The sequence below is a fragment of the Pipistrellus hanaki genome (assembly GCF_964339955.1).
Source record: "Pipistrellus hanaki genome assembly, chromosome: 6".
Taxonomy (NCBI): domain Eukaryota; kingdom Metazoa; phylum Chordata; class Mammalia; order Chiroptera; family Vespertilionidae; genus Pipistrellus; species Pipistrellus hanaki.
In genome coordinates this window covers 16,322,363-16,337,912 of record NC_140508.1, presented here as the reverse complement: position 1 = coordinate 16,337,912, position 15,550 = coordinate 16,322,363, and the positions used below count along the sequence as shown (strand labels likewise).

The window sequence follows — 15,550 nt, the reverse complement described above, 5'->3', positions numbered from 1 at the left end:
GAATTGAGGAGTAACATGGGGGTCTTATTAAAAACCTTAAAAGTTTGATCATCAGTGTAAGCTTGCCAATTTAATTTCCCAAAGAGAGCCGTATCCAGGACCGGAGGGCAGAAGCAGCGCTCCTTCGTTGCAGTTGACAAATTTGCCCCCTTCCCCTATTCGTTCAGCTGGGTCAGAGCTGCCAAGGACTCTTCACAGACCAACCAGGAATGGTGGCCTCTGTGAGGGAAGAGAAGCGGGGGAGGAATGAAGGAGAAGTCTTTGGCATGTATTTTAGCCAGGTGGGAACTTTTGGAGGTGACAGGGGAAGGAGCCAAAGGGTCAACACTTTCTCAAAAATGTTCCCTAGAGATTTAGAAAACTGGGAGGCTATGTTCTTGGGAGAGACCTGAGTCCTCAGAGGAAGGGGTAGCATCCCCCAAAAGCCTGAGGATGGGGTGGTCAGCTTAGGGTGTTATAAAAGAAACACAGAAGGGAAGGAGTGGAGGGGGGGGAGAGAGAGAGAGAGAGAGAGAGAGAGAGAGAGAGAGAGAGAGAGAGAGAGAGAGATTTCACTGAATGCAAGGCAGAAATCCGGCAGTTACTTTTAGTTGTTTACTGAGCAAGGGTGAAATCTAAACAGCTCTTTCCACAATCAATGAAAAGATCGCCTGGGGTTCCTGAGTTGAGCTCTCTAAATGAGTCTGGCATTCTGATAACTGCAGGTTAGCACCTGAGATCAACTCCTTCCCACTGCTCAATGCTGGCAAGAGATAGGGAGGCATCTTGTTCCTGAGCTCTGGGAAGGGAGAGGCGAGAGGGGGATTTAATTGTCTGCCTGGGTGAATCGAAATGTCCTTTTAAAGCAAAGAAATCAAGAGAGATTGGCCTTTAATTGGCAAACTCTGCTGGTGGGAGGGGAGTGGTAATTAAAATGGAGAGCAGGCAAAATATAGATTGGATACCTGCTTCCCCCTCACCTACCCCCATAAATAGTCCTAAAATTACATTCTCCCCTTCTCTTGCAGTATTCAGAAGTCTCAGAGCCTGGTCTGAGTTTGGGTAACTGTCATTCTCAGTGTATTCCCCCCGCATTAGTCTAATGCCTCAATTATCCAGTTTGAAATGGGGAGTTTGGTTTCATCGAGAGCCCCATTCACTTTCAAGAGTTGGTCCTCTCCATATCTTAGACACCATTGTGTGTGGAGCTGGTCTTAAAATCCAGTTGTCCAGAGCCTCCCCTGAAATCCCCAAATGGAACATGCTAAGTCTGAAGAAAGCCCCATACCACTAAAAACAGACAGTCCGGGGACTTTACATTAAAAATGTTAGGGGGTGGGGAAAGGAGCCCTCCATGTCCAACCTGAGACCCTGTTGTCAGGACAGCCAGTGCTCAATCAGCCCCAGTCCCCAGGGCCTGGTGCAAGCAGGTGTCAGCCATCTTTGGGTTGGACACCCATGTGCTCCTGTGCACTCAACTAGATGGTGCTGTTCTCCCAGACTGCAGGCCTACTGAGTGCTGGGTCACATCCTCCCTCTGTCATAGAACTGGGCAGGCGGTCTAGCCAGCCTCCTATTCATGGGCAAACCTCCGAGGCAGGTGTTTGTACAGATCTGCATTTATATAACGTGGGAGGGAGGCATGCTGTGGGGTCTGGGGTCTTGCTGTTCTTGCAGCTGGGGTAGGGGCAAGGAAGCACAGAAGCCCTGCTGTGGGTGGTGTGTGCATTCCAGCTGTGCTGTCACCTGTGCTGCCAGGCCACCAGGTGCGGGTCAGGGGGAGGTCAGAAGCAAGAGTCTCAGGACATTCCTAGGCCTGCTTCAGAATCCCCAGTAAGGAATAAGGCTGACAAGCTGCCTCTCAAGAGATAATTTGGCTATTGGTATTGTTTTAAGCCCATAGGTCAGCCCATTGTTTCTGCCCCTGACTTTTTTCTCTTCTCTGGCATTTTCTCTTGCTAATCACAATACAAGAGCTGTCTCCTCCTTCTAGCACTCACCAGCTGGCTCTGGAAGTTTCAATGGGGAAACGTGGCTGGCTCAGGCCTGACTGAACCTCTGGCCAGCTTTGAGGGACCAAGGTCACGTGGGAATTCTAACTGTTTTGCTGCAAAAGAGAAAATAAAATCTCAGCCTGATCCCAGTGGTAACCCACCTTATTGCCTTCTCATTTAGTGGGTGGGATTTCCCCCATCCTTTGAGGAAGAGTACCCAAGCCTCACTCTTCTTGAGATCTTCCTGTTTCTATCCAGCCTTCCTCTAACATTTCCGGCTTCACTCTGTACCAAAAGCAGCTCACTTTGAAACTGGGGTTCCTGGTGAAGACATGCTTCCTACAGAAGATGAAGCAGAGAGATCTGTGTTCAAGGTGATACGAAGTCAAAGAAATTGTAAGGGCACGGAGCTGAAAGACTTGAGTTCAGTGCTGGAATTGAAACAGGTGCCCTAATTTCTCTCTCAGCCAGGCCCATCACCCACAATTCTGACTTCTACCTGTGGGGCATGGGGAAGCTTAAATGAGGTCATGTTCCTGAGACAACCTGCATGTTACAGGTTACCCCACTCTGTGGCGGTTGGATTAAATATAGTTGTGATGAAGGAAAAGGGAGAATTCAAGTTAAGAAACACTAAACTGGTACAGTAAAAGGCAAAGTTTTGCTGAGAAATAGACTCACTTATCTGGGTAGAGGGTGGATTTTCTCAACCAGCACGTCTTTGAAGTTAGAACTTCTATGTGTGAACAGCCCAGTTTAATGGAGTTGAGAGTTGCAGACTAAATTGAAACTATAGAGTGGAACTGGTCTCTTTTATTTTAAATTTCTTAAACTGGGTTTTTGAACACATAGCAAGCAGAAAGCTTGAGTATAGGGCTACATATTTCATACCAGAGTATGCACATATTGATCTCCTGATTTCTTTTCTAAAGATGCCTCACCCTCCATACAGAGATCCCTATGACCCAAATCCTGCTCTGGCTAACACTTTACCCTGTTCCTTCACAAAAAATAAAAAATAAAATTTAAAAATGTCACATGATCATTATGTTTTCTTCCTGGTTCTCCAGCCATCTACATCATGCCTTAGCCCCTCACAAACCCTCTCCTCTGAACACTTCCCAAGATCACATTTTGCAGATTAAAGCTTTTAACATTTATGTCTTCAAATTAGGAAACATGCTTTTCTTGATGTGAACAAAAACTTTCCAACACAACTCATTATACAACCAGGTCTGCTTTTGTGAAAGGAGAAATAATTAATTAAGATCATATTTCTAAGGAAACAGCAAGTCAAAATTGACTTGCATCTGATGCTATTTTAATTTGCTGGGGTTATTACCAGCCCTGACCTGAAACCTTCCTGCTTATTCTTAAAGCCTGTTTTATTCTTTTCAGATAAATGAAATAAAGGAAAAGCTAATTTGCCTATGAAAATAATCTAGTCCTCAATCATTTTATCAAATAGAAGTGAAACCGCTTGAGCAGGTAGAACAAAAACACAGCAAACAATTCTCCTTGCAAAATTGCAATATGCATAATGCCAGTATGTTTTCTTCACATGCATATGGCTGTTCCCTTTCGGTTAAATTTGATGTTTTTAAGTTTAAAAATATAGGTATGATATTGCTGGCATGGCGCCCAGCCAGCTTCAGGGGAGAGCACATCTTAGGCACTTGCCTTAATGAGAACGTGAGAACTCTAATTCAGTGTGAATGAATGAATGAGTGAATGCAACTTAATTTGGGTTGGTTCTTTTAGCATTCCCAGCTATAAGTTGAGAGAGAGAGAGAGAGAGAGAGAGAGAGAGAGAGAGAGAGAGAGAGAGAGAGAGGGGAAAGAGTAGTGTAAAGGAAAAGTCAATGCCTTTTCAGGGGAACCTGGCAGAGAGGGAGGGCGAGTGTGACAGTGACAACTGACCAGTCCATATCTTGTTGGCAGTGAGCTTGGAGCTCTCTGACAAACAGCCACTAATGTAATAATATTAATAATAATAATACGCACACTGCATTGAAGATGTGCGTGTGAAACACCCCTGTCCTCTCTACCTGTGCATGAAAGGGGCTGTGGTGGCAGCTGCTGCTGCAGGGGATAAGCCCCGAGGATTCAGGGGGAGGGGAGCATAGAAACCACCTCCAGTCTGGCAATAGGGACCAGGGTGGAATGACAGCTTGTAAAATAAGCCTCCATCAGTCTCCCAGGAGACAGCCAGCTTCAACTTGGGTGTTCCGGGCTTGTTAGCCTCCATCATAATTGGTCTCTCCTCCCATCCCACGTTGTTGGTTTTCTGTGTGTGGCTTTTGGTGTGAGCGTGTTAGGTCATCAGCAAATACAATGGCAGGAGGGGGCGGGGGTGGGGTACACACATGATTGTTTTAAAGAAGAAAGGAGAAAAAGGATAAGAGAGTGGGCAGGAAGGCTGTGAAGAGAATGGGGAAGATGCCCCAGGATTTAGGCTTCCGTGGCAACCCCTGAAGCGCTCAGAGGTAGGGCACTCCCTGGGAGCTTTGTCAGAGGGAGCAGGAGCTGGGACCCCGCAGAGCCTCCCTGAGGACCTGCAACTACCCCATGGAATTATGGACTCCGTGCGATCTTTGTTTGCGCATCTCTGGAGGTGCCTGTAACTTCCTCTCCATATCCGGAGCACCTCATCAAAAAGAAATTAAAAAAAAAAATCCCACTCACTGTGACATGCCCTAGAAAGGATGTGAGAGTGACACCAAAGGCCCAGGCACCAGGGCCGGCCAAGCACACAGGCAAGTTTCAGGCAGTCTCTCTCCATTCGATTTTAAAACCCGTTCCCCAACTGCCCCACAATCTTTGGATCCATCTCCAATATCTTTGTGTCTCCTCTGCTCAGAGGAAAGCCAGTCCCTGGGGGTAGAGGCTATAAGACACTGTGATTTGAAGTCTGTTGTAAAACGGGGACCAGACATGCCTTTGCAGAAAGCAGAGCTGTGGACCCTGCACATTGTTTGGGCTCACAATGGGGCATAGAGGGTTCTGAGACCCTCCGATATTTATCGACTGGGAAAAGAGCACTTTGATGGGAAAGAAGAAGCAGAACTGTAATCACCTGGAGCTGCAAGCTTTCAGGAATTTTTTTTTTTTTTTAATTTCACTCCACAAATCCTTGGCTGCCCTGGGTTGCCATGGTGCTAGTGTCTTCAGCTTCTCTCACCCAGCAAAGACATTTCAAAATATTGTTCTGCTACAGCAGGGACAACAGGTTGGGATTCGGGGCTCTAATGTGGGTGTTGGGGCGGGGTCTTCTGTGTGGCAGGACTCGCTGCCTACAAGTCTGTGGGCAATAGCCAGCACGGACTGTTCTGCAATGCCAGTCCAAGGATGGGTGCGGTTTCAGCGAAGCTTCCCTTTCCTACATCCCCTCCTGCTGCTTTCCGGGACAGTCCCAACCTACACATTCCAGAAGATATTATCCAGGCATCTAGGAGGCACTATCCCAAACAAAACCATTACCTCAGGTGTCTTCAGGTACCGTCTTGAGCAAACAGCCCTACCCCTGCCCTAATAAACCCCATCTCTCTCTTCCCTTCTCCCCATCTCCACATTAAAAGCCCCCGCTCCCCCAAAATGAGAACCGGCTTCTCTTTTTAAAGCCGGGAAAAGGCAATAGGCGGGTCACAAAAGATGAAGCGTTTAAATCGTCCCTTTGGAAGATGACATCTTTTCAGCGAGGGGCTTTCTTTCCAAACTCGCCCCAAGGAAAGAAGGGTCGTGGCTGCTCCCACCTGGCTCTCCCAAGCCCGCACATTTCACTGGGCTGCGGTTAAGCTAGGTAGGTGACCTGGCGCCATCCAAGGACCCGGGAAGGCCACGGAGCACACGCGGCTAATGACAAGTAATTGACGAATTCGAGGCCCCGCATTACCAGCCAAATGGGGAGGCATCAATTATTTAAAAACCATTAGCCTGGCCCGGTGTCCTGCAGACTTTCCCCGGTGCTCAGCGCAGATAACCAGCCACGTGAGCCAGACCGGATTCGGAGGGCAGCGGGGCGAGCAACTCAGCTGGACAAAGGGAAGGAGGGGGGGGGGGCCAAGATTGCCACCCAAGACAGGGCCCGCATCACTGACGCTGTCCATGACCGGGATCGATTTCTGCCCGTTTGCCTTCCAGATCTGGGGATTCTGGCACAGAGCAGGAGGGCTTCCCAATTGGGGTGGAGGACAATGTCTGTGGGCTGGTGCCTAGCGCTTCTCACTGGCGAGGTGTCCAGAGTACGCGCGCCTGCCTGGGCCTCTTACAAGGCCCGATACGTTGCTTTTAAAAATAAATCTCCCGAGGGGATACCCCGTGAGACCCCAGAGGAAGGACACCTTTTTCTGTTCCCTGGAAACGGAGGGTTTCAACTGGCAGCATTTGAACGAACTCCTGGTTTCCTGAGAACTCCGATCCCAGGGAAGGGGGGGTGAGGATTGCCATAAAGATGCGATCAATTCTATTTGATCCTTAAAACTCGCTTCCCTAGGCACCGCAGCGCGCCCCTGCCCAGCCCTGTACGGGGACAGTGGGGTGGCCAATGGCCCCGCCGTGAGTTTCTGCCTTTTCTTCCAGGACCGGACTCGCAACGCTCCAGATTCCCAGGCGCTCGCCGCGCGCCTGTGCGTAAAGGCCGCTGCGGCTCCAGATCTCGGAACAAAAAGGTCCGGCTGCTGGCAGAGACATCGCTCCTCCCCTCTGCTTCTGGGTTTTGACCCCAGCCACAGCCCAGGCCCCGGGGCTTCTGGGGAGACGCCCGGGCTGGATTCGAACTCTGGCGCGCTGGGGAGGGTGTCGCTACTCTTCAGCCTCCATCGCTGCTCTCCAGCCCCTGTCTCCGCCACCACCTCACTACCAGGACGCCCCTTTCCTCTGCCCCCCACCCTGACTCTGAGGCCAAGGGGCTACCCCGCCCTCACCTTCCCACTGTCCTTGGGAAACAGACCCCAGGGCGCGGCGGGGGCCGGCCTTGGCTTCCCAGAGCCTGGGGCCACACCGACCTGAGCTCAGAGCCCCGATGTAGTCCGAGTTTGCAACCCTTCCACTCCTCATCCTCCCGCACCGTGCATTCTTAGAAAAACCCGGAAAAAACACCCCCCGCCCCCCAAGGCCACCTTACAAACTCCTGGGTCTACGGATTTAGTTTCCCACTGCCTTCCCCTCCCATCCTCACCCTCCTTCCCTGGGATCGGAGGTCTCAGAAGGGATGAGTACTAAGGGGTGGGGGGGGAAAGGAGGGAGACACGCCGCTAGGAGTGGGGTGTGTGTGTGGGGGGGGGGGGGGTCGAACGCGCGGAGGACCCGGGGCGCGGCCCCCGACGGGCGCGCTGCCTACCTGCTGGGCTCGGGCTGCGGGCGGGCGGCGGGGCGTCCGGCGCGCGGAGGGCAGCGGCCGACTGCTCCCAGCCCAGGCATCCCCGCATTTATTTGAGCTCAAACCCGGCGACTGTTGACTTTAGCACACAAAGCAAAGATTTCACTGCCCGCTAGTTTAAAAATGAATATTTTACCAAGATATCGATCAGCGTTATAAAATTCAGTTAAGTACAATGGGATCCTGGAGAGAGAGAGAGAGAAAAAGAATAATATAGGCCGGGGTGGGGTTGGGGGGGAGAGGCAATATAATATCTGTGCAAATTTGCTGAAGTCTGACGTGGCACGGAAAGTTTACCCTCCTGGAATTCGGATCTAGAGTGTTTTTTGCGGTTGTTTACTGACTTTGTTTATTCACAGATCACGGTTGCTTAAATCTGGCGTTCGGTCGGTGCAGTGGGCGGGGGGGGGGGGGGGGGAGCGGGGAGAGGGAGGAAAGAAAGAAGAGGTGGGGGGGGTAGGAAAAAAGAATCGCTGCACCCTGCACTATTTAGAGTTGGGGGGAGGCAGGCGGAGGGCGAGCTGGGAGCTAGCAAGCTGGGAACCTGGACGGGGGAAGGAGGCGGTGGCCGGAGCGGGTGGGGTGTGAAAGGAACGAGAGAAGCGCTGAGACTCCGAAAGCGCCCACTCCCGATCTGCTTTTTAAGTATGGGGACAGAACTCTATCTCATCAGCCGGGATCAGTAGGGGAGGGGGCGTGGGGGCGCTCTAAGTAGTTTAAAACGACCCTCGCACAATGGGCGTGCGATAGGAAACATAGCATGTTAGGGCAGCGCTTTCAGCCCCCATTGTCCCCCACTCGGCCTCCCGCCCGGCCCCTCCGCTCCTTCGCCACAGGAGCCTTTTATGTGATAATGAAACACATTTCAGGCCCGGCCCGCGATGTGTGTGTCCTGGCCAGGGGGAGAGACGGCCCTGATAACTGGATTCTGCCTCCGGATACCACGGCTACCCCGCCCCGATGTCTCTTCTCTTCCCTGTGCTCCTGGGGACAATGAGGCACGTTTAAAACCGGGATTCCGAGGCGGGAGAGGGTGGAGGAGGCCAGGGCGAACTCCCTCAGCGGTGGGAAGGCCTGGACTGGAGGTGACAGAGACCTCTCAAGGTAGCAGAGAGTGCAAGGAGAGGCAGTTCTCCAAGGTTGGGCCGAAGCTGGGACGCTCCACATTTAGATGGTCAGGAAGCCCTAAGATTATAGTCCGAGAAGTGGGATCCTGGGCTTCAGAAAAAGTCCTGGTCTTGGAAACCTGCGTTTCTTACCCACAAGCTGGCTAAGCGGTGCTCCGGCTGGCCCCCAGTCCGCGGGGCCCTCAGAGACACTGGCTCCTGACCTCCCATGCCAGCTTGCAGGCCTGTAGGTGCCCTGGGCAAAGCCAAGTTGGGGAGGGCGGTGCGGGGGTAGAAGAGTGGGGGGTGCCTTTGTGCTTCACCTCCAGGGTACCCACTATGATTGGCCATTGATTTAGGGTGTCTGTGGGGAGAGATTGTAAGAATTTATTCTGGGTATTTCTTTATAAGTTTGGATTTTCCTTTTAGGCTCACAAACAAAACAAAACAAAACAAAAAAAACCCAAAACCCTCATCCTCTGTGCCCGGCAATCTTAGCTTGCCAAATCCCGCTAACTGAATGCTGTGTTAGGGTGTTGAGAGGAGGATGTGCAGGCTGGGGTCTCTCCACCGGCCACTGTCACTTGGCAAGCCCAGCCAGACTCCTCCTTATCTCGGCCTCACTCTAAATGCACCTAATTTTATTTTTTTAAATCCCTCACCCAGGTTATGTTTTTACTGACTTTAGAGAGAGGAGGAGGAGGGAAACATCAATGTGAAAGAGAAACATCCATCAGTTGCTTCCTATTCACACCCACACTGGTGATTGGCCCCATAACCTAGGTATGTGCCCTGACTGGGAATGGAACCTGCAACCTCTCAGAGGTACTGGATGCTCCACCAACTGAGCCACCCAGCCAGGGCCCAATACAAAAGGAGGCTTGGAGCATCACACTGAGCATTCCCTTTGTAACCAATCCCAAGAGAAAGGCATCTGTTTCCCCAGACCCCTCACTGGTCCCGGGCTTCAGCTAGGTCTACCAGTGCTGTGCACAACACCTAATGAAGGAGGAGGCTGGGATAGGGAGGTGGGGGGTAGGCAGAGCTCTGATTTCACAGGAAGGTAAGGGATAACACAGAGATGCAGCCATGACAAGGGCAACTCCTGCACCAGGAATCTGCAAATTCCACCTGGGCTCACTTCCTTAAAGGGTCTAGGGAGCTAATATAGGAAATGCAGCAAAACAGGTAAAATCCAGGCTTCTTCCCAGAGAAGCCTGCACTAGAGCCCAAGAGATGTCAGCAACATTGAACCTTCACATGGCTCAGGTGGAAAATCAAGATACGTGGATTGCTCCGGGCTTGAAAGATAAACCTTCATCAAACCCGTGGAATGGTCGACCTGGGGCCTGCGTTTCATTGTGTGTAAAGATAAACTGAAAACTCCCAAAGTAACCATAAACAATATTGTGTTCTATTTAATGGTGTGCTTGTTTAAGTGCTTAGAGGAAATGCACTAATGTCTGAAATGTACTTTGAAATGCCCTTAGACTACAAGCCAAACTGGCCAATGGCATCTAGATAGGTGGGCAGATAAGCAATATAACAAGAACAGTGAAATAACTGTAAAATCTGGGCAATGGGTACACGTGTACTTTCTGTAAAATCCATTCAAATTCAGTATTCTGAAAATTGTAATAAACTGTTGGTAAAGCAACAACCCCTCCTCCAATAAAATAAAATCTGCCACCAGCCAGGAACTCCCTCCCTCCACTTTGAAATAATTCCCGGACCTGAATATTTTTTGAGCCAGGCAGACAAAAATAATCTTGATGATTCAAGGAATAAAACCGGCAATAACACTTTAATATAGATTTGGGGAACTCTGATGATCCTTGCAGCCAGAACACATATTTATAGGCCATAAATAAAGCACTCAGAAAGCATAAATTAATCAGACCCGAGACCTGGATTTCACTGTTTCGAGAACAGGAATGCATTTTTCTCCCTTGGTCATGAACAACAGACCCTTACATCATTTTTTTTTTATCTCTTTTTAAACAATAGCACAACTCTCTGGTTCTTTGTTAAAACTACATTATTTTACACTGAGTCACAAAAGTTCGTTGGATTTTTTTTGTTTTGTTTTTTTATGGAGGGTTTTTTTTGTGTGTGGGTTTGTTTGTTTGTTTGTTTGTTTGTTTTTAAATAAAGTAAGACTTCCCTGCAACAACAGCAATGGAGGAGAGTGAGAACAAAAATCAGAATTCTAGGGTGCTTCAGGAAGCAGGCATATACACAGTAGTGGAAACCGGGGCCTTTTTTTCGTTTTGTCTTTTTCGACTTTTATCTTTTTGGCCCCTCTCTCTCCTTCTATAGAACGAATGATACTCATCAGGGTGGCCCATCTGAGAGGAAAGAGCTGCAGAGGGCGAGGGGAGACTGCTGTCCCTGGGGGTGGGAGTGTCTTGGGTGTCTTCTCCCTTGCATCTCTCCAACACCCCTACCTCAAAGTCTCCCCCCACGCCCCCCACTTTCTCTCTCTTGTCTGGGCCAGCCTGGACCACCGCAGCCCTCTTAAGAGGAGTTCATAATGGGCCGGGAGTACACCCCCTGGTAATAGGAGGTGTCCGCTGCCAGGGGCGAGGCTTCCAGGCCCGCTTTGTTCGTGATGGGGCCCATGGCCAGGCTCCCCGGCATCGAGGACCCGTAGCCCGGGTAGTGCATCACCTGTTCATAGGCCTTGAGGTCCATTTTGTGGGGCTGGTGGTGGTGGTGGTGGCTGTGGTGGTGCTGCTGCTCGGAGGACATGAGGTTGTTGATGGAGAAGGGGTGGTTGAAGGCGTAGTGGTGCTCGGGCTTCAGGTGCGCCTCTGGGGGCAGGCCAGGGTGGTGGGGCGGACCCAGCAGGTGCGCGGCGGCGGCCTGCTGCTGCTGCTGCCCAGGCGAAGGCTCCTGCTCCGGGGGGCTCAGCGCCGCGGCTTGCGTCCCCTTCAGCTCGCCCAGGCCCCCTCGCTTGTGCTCCTGGCACGGAGAGGAGCTCGAGTGGGGCGAGTCGGTGCCTCCCGGAGTCTCAGAGGCCGGCCCGGAGGCCTCCCCGAGCTGCCCCTGCGAGGCCTGCGCCCCGGAGGCCACCTTCTTGCCCCCGCCCGCGGCGGCGGCGCCCCCGGCCTCCTTCAGGGCCAGCTGCTTCTCGCACTTGAAGCGCTTCTGGCGGCGCAGGTAGCAGCCGTTCTCGAACATGTTGCCCGAGTCGGGGTGCAGGGTCCAGAAGGAGCCCTTGCCCGGCTTGTCGGGCGAGCGGGGCACCTTGAGGAAGCAGTCATTGAAGGAGAGCGAGTGGCGGATGGAGTTCTGCCAGCGCTGCTGGTTCTGCCGGTAGAAGGGGAAGAGGTCCATGATCCACTGGTAGATCTCGCTCAGCGTGAGCATCTTGTTGGGGCTCTGCTGGATGGCCATGGTGATGAGCGAGATGTAGGAGTAGGGCGGCTTGGCGTGCGTGTAGCTGCGCCGGTAGGTCTTGGGGTCCCGCGCGGCGCGGCCCAGGCCCGCCTGCCCGTACATGGGGCTCATGGAGTTCATGTTGGCATAGGGGCCCAGGCCGCCCATGGCGCCCGCAGCCTGCCCCCCGAGCGGGCTCAGGCTGGGGCTCAGGTGCGCGCCCATGCCCGCCACGCCCGCCGCCCCGGCCGCCGAGCCGCCCATGCCGGCCATGGCGCCCGCCCCCGGGGACATGCCGGCCAGGGACGGGCTCATGCCCGCGGCTCCCACGTACGACGACATGTTCATGGAGCCGGCGCTCATGTTGCCCGAACCGCTGCCCATGGCGGCCGCCGACATGCTCATGTAGGTGTTCATGCCGTTCATGCCCAGGCCGGCGTTCATGTTGCTCACCGAGGAGTAGCCCTGCGAGGGGGACAGACAGACCGGGCGGGGGCACACGCGTTAGCACCCTGACCTCCCAGCCACCCACCGGTTGAGCTCGGACCCTCTGGGGAGCCCATCCCTGGTACCCCACTTTGTCCCCCTCCAGCACCCCGCACCCGGTTCCCGCAGAGAGTGCCCTGATCGCCTTGGAAGGGTTGTTCAGAGGATAGCTGCTGCTCTGAGTGTGCCTAGCTCCCAGCCCTTCTCTCCACCACCGGGCTCGGGATTCTAAAACAAGGGTTCCCCGGTGCACCCCGAGCTAGGCGCCTCAAAATCTCTGCCCTGCCCAGAGTCTCCCCAACTCTGGACAGCGCAGTGAGAAGCCGCCAAGGCCATAGCGGGCCACCTGTGGGACCCCGCGCAGGGCGACATGGGTGGCGTCCGGAGAGGACTGTCCCAAGTCCCTCTGGGTCCGGCTCTCCTCTCGGAAGCCCATTCTGGGCCCCAGGGGAACCCTGAGCGGAGTGGGGGACCGGCCGGCCGCATTGAATGAAAGGATGGGGGGCGGGGGTGGGCACGGCAAACTGAACTAGGGGCGGCTGGCCGAGGTATGCAGCCACAAACTTTCTCTTTGTCCTCCCGTCTTTAACTCTTCGTCTCCACCTGGGGGGGGGGACCCCAACTCGCGGCCACCGTCTCCCCTCTAGCTCCCCACCCCCTCTTGCGGCCGCCGAGCTCTCCCCCCTCCCCAGCCGCGCGCCGCCAAACAGAACTCTGTTAGGAGAGTGCGTGGCGCGGCCACGAAGAGGATTTGGAGGCGCCGCAAGTCAATATTTGATCACAAAGTTAATATTATCTCAAGGCTAACAGTGTGTCGTATAAAAAAGAGACCCGTTTGAGTGGAAGGAGGGTGGACAAGGTGGCTGCCCGGAGCGGCGGCGGCGGGTGGGGTGGGTGGGGGTGCGGGTGCAGGCGGGGAGAGCGGTCCCAGGTCTGGGAAGAGAGAGCGGCGGCCGCCGCCGCCCCGCGTCCCCCCGGAAAAGGCGGGTGCCTACCTCCGGCTCCGCATAGTAGCTGCTCCAGTCGGACGGCTCGTGCCCTTCCATCTTCACCGCTCCCAGCATACTGGAAGCCGAGTGCATGGCAGTTTAAAATTTAACAGCCACAACAAACGACCGGCAATCACCCCCCACCCCCACCCTCTTAAAAAAAAAAAAAAAAAACTCAGCGAAGGCACTGTCCCCTCCCTCCCTCTCTTTTGCTCCCTCTCTCTGGGCTTCTCTCTCTCTCTCTCTCTCTCTCTCTCTCTCTCTCTCTCTCTCTCTCTCTCTCTCTCTCTCTCTCTCTCTCTCTCTCTCTCTCTCTCTCTCTCTTTCTCTCTCTCTCTCCCAGGGCTGGCCGGAGGCGGTAGTTGGAAGTGGGCGGGAAGGGGGGGCGGGAGGGGGGAGATGAGTGGCCCGAGGAGGGGGCTGAGGGTCGGAGGGGGCCCGCCCGGAGGAGCCCGGGGGCCCGCAGAGCCCGCCGCCCGGCGCCCGGAGGCCGCCTTCGCGCTCGCTCGCGGGCTGCCCGGCGGAGCCCGAGGCTGGCAGTGCGGAGCTGCGGGGCGGCGGCGGGAAGCGTGGCGCGGGGGCGGGTGGGGGTGGAGAGAGGAGGAGGAGGAGGAGGAGGAGGAGGAGGAGGAGGAGGAGGAGGAGGAGGAGGGGGAGGAGGAGCAGGCGGAGGTGTGGACCGCGGAGCCGCGGACAAGTGCCGCAGTGACGTGGGCGGCTGGTGATATAGCGCGGCGCGGGGCGCGGGCCTCCAATCCCCAGACCCCGGGCAGCGCATTTGAATAATCAGCTCACACCTAGGTGAGAGGGAGCGCGGCCAGCGCCCCGCACCTGCCCCGCGGCGGCCACGGCCCCCCGGCGGCCACAGCCCGCCGCGCCCCACTGCCCGTGCAGGGCCGGGACCCGCGATCCAGGCGAGTGAGTGGGCGCCAGGGCTCCCCAGATCGGCCCCCTTCCTTCCGAGTTCACCCCGAGCGACCGCGGGAGGAGAGCTCTTGGGGGGAAGCCATCCCCGGAGAGGCCCGGGGCTCCGACCCCCTCCCCGTCCCATAGCGCCTGGCTCCTAAGGCTCCGGCCGGTCGGAGGGCGCGCGCGGCCTGGGCGCCCCGTTTTCCCCCGCAGAGCCTATAAAAGCCGCATTTATCCATGTATCCCGGTTTCTTCGCCCTCGGCGTCCGTTCCCTGTCAAAACAACAAGGCGGCGGCGACCGAGCCAATTTGCAAAGCGCCGTCGCATTTAGAAAAACTGTGTACACACCTTCAGCTCGCCCGCCGCGGCTCCCCGGAGGCCCCTCCCCGTTACAGTTAAGACGCCGAGCGGCCCGGAAGGCAGGCGCGGGGCGCGGCGGGCCGGCCGCCCAGGCTCCCCGCCTCCCCGCCCGGAGCCCGGCCTCCGGCGACCCGCAGGGGGGCGGCCGGCGGGAGGAACGCCGTCCCGGGCGCAGCGCGCGCGCGGCCCCGCCAGCTGCAGCCGACGGTTGGGAGGCTGCAATTTGTCTCTGACATTCAGGACGCCCTGTTTCAAGGTTACTTTTCAGTCACAACGGAGGTGACCACAGAATTTCGTAACTAAAACAAACAGGGCGGGAGGTGGGCTGGGAGTGAAGCGGGAGGAGAGAGAAAGGAATAAAAGAATCAATAGCAGGCAGCGCGTGGAGTCCCTTCAGGAGGGTCTCTGTCCTTTCCGCTTTCCCGAGGGGTCTGTTTTGTAAGAATTGGAAACCCCAGCAACCATAGACTCCCTTTTAATATCCGCTCCAGCTTCTGGGTGCAAAGGATCACCTGCCCTGCAATGGCCCCTAAACCCCAGTGAGCCCAGACTGCAGATGTTCAGATGTGGATGCCCTTTCTTGGTTCTAAAAACCCATCCTGGGCCTGTGGATCCCAGCCTGAGACCACCACCTCGAAGACAGAGGCAAATCTAGAAATTAGGGGCACCTGGCTCACTTCTCCGAAGCTGTGGGTAAAGGTGGTGGCAGAAGACAAGTGAGTGGCAGGCAGGGGGGTGAACACAGGGAAGGGAAGGACCCTGAGGGTCAGAGTAGAAGGCAAGGGGGTGCAGGTTACTTCCAGCCCTCCCTGTACCCCGGGTCTCTAGGCCGGCCCAGCATCGCTTTGAACCAAAGATGGAGCCCCTTGGCTGCCTTCTTAGAGCTGAAAAGCCAGGACGAGTTGACGCACTGATACCTAGGGCATTAATGAGCACTTTGAGCAAGTTCCTAGGCAGGATTCCCCCAA

The 15,550-nt window shown here is 54.8% G+C and overlaps 1 protein-coding gene and 1 long non-coding RNA gene across 2 annotated transcripts in view; both read right to left on the bottom strand.

The window, feature by feature from the left end:
* The window catches only part of LOC311624338, a 57,428-nt gene extending 50,030 nt beyond the window's left edge, over positions 1–7,398 (bottom strand). The window contains exon 1 of the long non-coding RNA XR_014795293.1: positions 7,312–7,398. This is a non-coding gene — a long non-coding RNA (uncharacterized lncRNA). The remainder of the gene's footprint in view (positions 1–7,311) is intronic.
* Positions 7,399–10,572: 3,174 nt separating this feature from the next.
* On the bottom strand, positions 10,573–13,475 carry FOXA2 (forkhead box A2). Its single transcript, XM_084887387.1, has 2 exons — positions 13,319–13,475; positions 10,573–12,302 (listed from the first exon to the last, which is right to left on the bottom strand). The coding sequence occupies exons 1-2, from the start codon at positions 13,403–13,405 to the stop codon at positions 10,974–10,976; spliced, it is 1,416 nt and encodes a 471-aa protein (XP_084743513.1). The 5' UTR covers positions 13,406–13,475; the 3' UTR covers positions 10,573–10,973.
* Positions 13,476–15,550: the final 2,075 nt, after the last annotated feature.

Coding starts and splice junctions, on each gene's coding strand:
- FOXA2 (XM_084887387.1), bottom strand. CDS start 13,405: ATGCACTCGGCTTCCAGTATGCTGGGAGCGGTGAAGATGGAAGGGCAC. Junction 12,303..13,318: donor GCTACTATGCGGAGCCGGAG/GTAGGCACCCGC, acceptor TCCCCCTCGCAG/GGCTACTCCTCGGTGAGCAA.